This window comes from Lathyrus oleraceus, chromosome 6, assembly GCF_024323335.1.
Source record: "Lathyrus oleraceus cultivar Zhongwan6 chromosome 6, CAAS_Psat_ZW6_1.0, whole genome shotgun sequence".
Lineage (NCBI taxonomy): Eukaryota > Viridiplantae > Streptophyta > Magnoliopsida > Fabales > Fabaceae > Lathyrus > Lathyrus oleraceus.
The window spans coordinates 450,851,091-450,853,962 of NC_066584.1; the positions used below are offsets into that span (position 1 = coordinate 450,851,091).

The 2,872-nt window shown below is 32.6% G+C and overlaps 1 protein-coding gene across 2 annotated transcripts; it reads left to right on the forward strand.

Annotated features, from left to right (window-relative positions):
* Positions 1–223: 223 nt before the first annotated feature.
* LOC127092708 (FCS-Like Zinc finger 8) lies at positions 224–2,584 on the forward strand. Of its 2 annotated transcripts, none has more exons than XM_051031593.1 (3): positions 224–430; positions 782–1,598; positions 2,228–2,584. In XM_051031593.1, exons 2-3 carry the CDS (start codon positions 802–804, stop codon positions 2,307–2,309), a joined length of 879 nt encoding a protein of 292 aa, XP_050887550.1. In that variant the 5' UTR covers positions 224–430; positions 782–801; the 3' UTR covers positions 2,310–2,584. The 2 variants fall into 2 exon arrangements, with proteins under 2 accessions (XP_050887550.1, XP_050887549.1); XM_051031592.1 differs by having other exon boundaries at positions 400–688.
* The last annotated feature ends 288 nt before the right edge of the window (positions 2,585–2,872 follow it).

The window sequence follows — 2,872 nt, forward strand, 5'->3', positions numbered from 1 at the left end:
TTCTTTCAATTGTGTTATCTATTATTCTGTACACTGCTTCCAATAAATTAATAAGATTACTTTAATAAAATTATAAAAGTTTTATGAAAATATTATCGCATTCCGTGAAAAAATGTTGAACCACAGTTAATTTTGAAACAGAACGGTAAAATGAGTATTTTGATACACATACATCATTTCTCAACCATTTAACATTCGTAAAATCTGGCATTGCTGAGATCACTCAATGATTCACCTGAAACAACCCATCATTCTTCTTCTTTTCCTTTAAATTTCAAATAAAGAAACCACCTATCCTCAATCATACAAGAAAAAAAAACCACCAACCACTTACTCCAATCACAAACCGCTCTCTCTCTCCAACAATTTCATTGATCTCTGCAACTTCAGACCTAATCATGGAACACTGAACTATAGTGCTCTATTAAAGGTACATTGAAAACGATACATAAAATAAATTAAAATAGCCCCACCACACCACTATTGTTCCACACAGTAATAATAATTTGCTGTGAAAAAGGAATCCAAGAAAACCAAAAGAACCAACAAAATTACAAACTCTTATTTTGTTTTGTTTTCTCTGTTACATGCATGTCTTGGTCCTTTTGATCATGACCACTCACACTCTCTTTCCATGTCTTCTTGATTCTATTCTCAGAAACTCGCCGAAATAAACGGGGAAGAAAAAGTTACTATGTTAAAATATTTTGTATTTCTAACTTATATAATATTCATTTGATGAACTTTTGTAATATCTGATATAGTCTTGTTTTTGTAACAGTTTCCGATTAAGCTGCTATAATGGAGGATTCAAAGAGAATCACTTTATCTTTCTTTAATTCTCCCAAGTTGTTTACGAATTTTGCATCGAAAGGTTTTCACGAAACGGAAACAACCATGATGAGTCCGACTTCAATTCTTGATAGCAAACCTTTTAATGGTTTCAAAAAGAATTATTTTTGGTGTGAAACAACAAATAGTCCTAGAACACAAGAACACCACAAACGTTGTTGTTGGGAGAAACATGAGTCAAAGGTTGTTGGTCTTGGTTTAGTTGATGTTCTCGTCGATGATGAAAAAAACAGTGAAGTGAATTCGAAGATGGAAAAAAGAACGGTTCTGTTTGGATCTCAGTTGAAGATTCAGATTCCATCTTTTTCTTCTACGTCTGAATCATCATCGTCGCCTTTATCGAGAGGTGATTTCGGAATCAAGACTAGGAATTCTCATCTGGGTTGTTCTTCTGGAAGCTTCTCAGTCTCTCCTGTTGGAAAATCTTCATCTGGTTGTGGTGCTAATTGTGTTGTTGAAAATGAAAACTTGAATTCTGGTAATGGAGTTTTCAAAGGGTGTGTTTCTGCAAGTGAAATGGAGCTTTCTGAAGATTATACTCGCGTGATTTGTCGTGGCCCGAATCCGAGAACAACTCATATATTTGATAATTGTGTAATTGAGAGTGGTTGTTTTGATTTTGGATGCTCTGTTTCTGTTAAAGAGAATGGGTATTGTTTTCCTCATCATCAATATGAGAGTTTTCTGAGTTTCTGCTTTTACTGCAAGAAGAATCTTGAGCAGGGTAAAGACATCTACATGTACAGGTAATTGGTTTTTTGAGTGTCAAAGTTTCAATTTTTGTAATGAAAGTTTGATTTGTATATGAATTATTAGAAAATTTTGCATTTTTATGTGTTGGTGAAGATTTTAGTTTGCACTTGTCATCAAAGGGTATACAAAACCCTAAAGGGTTGGTTGGGTGATGAAGGTTTGATATTATGTGCTATGTGTTCCTCTTTAAGTCTCAAGTCTCAGGTTTAAATCACTCACAATAATTTTTGTATTGAGTTTATACCGAGTTTTATTCTGTCTTAGTTGAGTCTATGCTTGATGTCAAAAAAGGTTATATAAAACCCTAAAGGGTTGCCCTAATTGCCCGGGTGATAAAGGTTTTATACTTTGGACTCCGATTTAAATCTTAGGTTCAAAGGTTCAAATCTCTCGCGAATAATTTTTATATTGGATTAGCTCAGTTCATATAGAGTTTTGTTTTAGTTAAGTTTTTGCGAGTGGAGACTGAAATTGGTCTTCAAGTTCGATATTGTTTTTTTTTTTTTAAAAATTCTTTTGTTTGCTTTTCTATTTTGTGTATGGCTAGAATTTGAACCATTTTTTAAGCATACCAATTGATCTTTAACCTAATTGCATGATGATGTTGTATTGTATTTTACAGGGGAGAGATGGCATTTTGCAGCCATGAATGCCGTAGCCAAGGGATGTCCATATTGGAAGCCAATGATGTTCATGAGACATAATCCCACCAAAACAAAAACATTTCAACCTTTGCTTAAAAGGGCTTAGAAAAAATAACACCCTTTTCATTTTTAGTTTCTAGGATATGAAATAGTCCTAAAAAAGTTTCACAACTCAATCTTTCTAACATAGCTGCAAGAAAGTTTGTGAGAAAATTGAAATGGTGAGAAACTCAAGAGTTGAATTTTTCTTTAGAAATGAATTATTGGATTTTTGATGTTGGGTTGTTGTCCATATTGTTTTTTATCATTTTAATGGCAATGATGATAATTATGTATGACTTAAGCTTACATTATTAATTTTGATAAACTACTCCACATTAATAATGCTATAATCACGCCTATAGGAGTGGGACCCATGACATTATTTGAAGTAGAATCTTTTACTTTATATTGTTTGATTTTTTTTCCTTTTAGTATGTATAGTTGATTATAGAAGAAGCTCATTGTACATGCATTGAGTATGACACTTGATGTATGTTTTGCTCTAATGGGAAAATTAGTTCAAAAGCACCAATTTATGATCATTATTATCAAGAAAATCATGACATTGGTAAAGTAGTTAT

Excerpts from the sequence above, each read along its gene's own strand:
- LOC127092708 (XM_051031593.1), top strand. The coding sequence starts at position 802 with ATGGAGGATTCAAAGAGAATCACTTTATCTTTCTTTAATTCTCCCAAG. Across the intron at positions 1,599-2,227 it reads AAAGACATCTACATGTACAG|GGGAGAGATGGCATTTTGCA; the intron begins GTAATTGGTTTT and ends TGTATTTTACAG.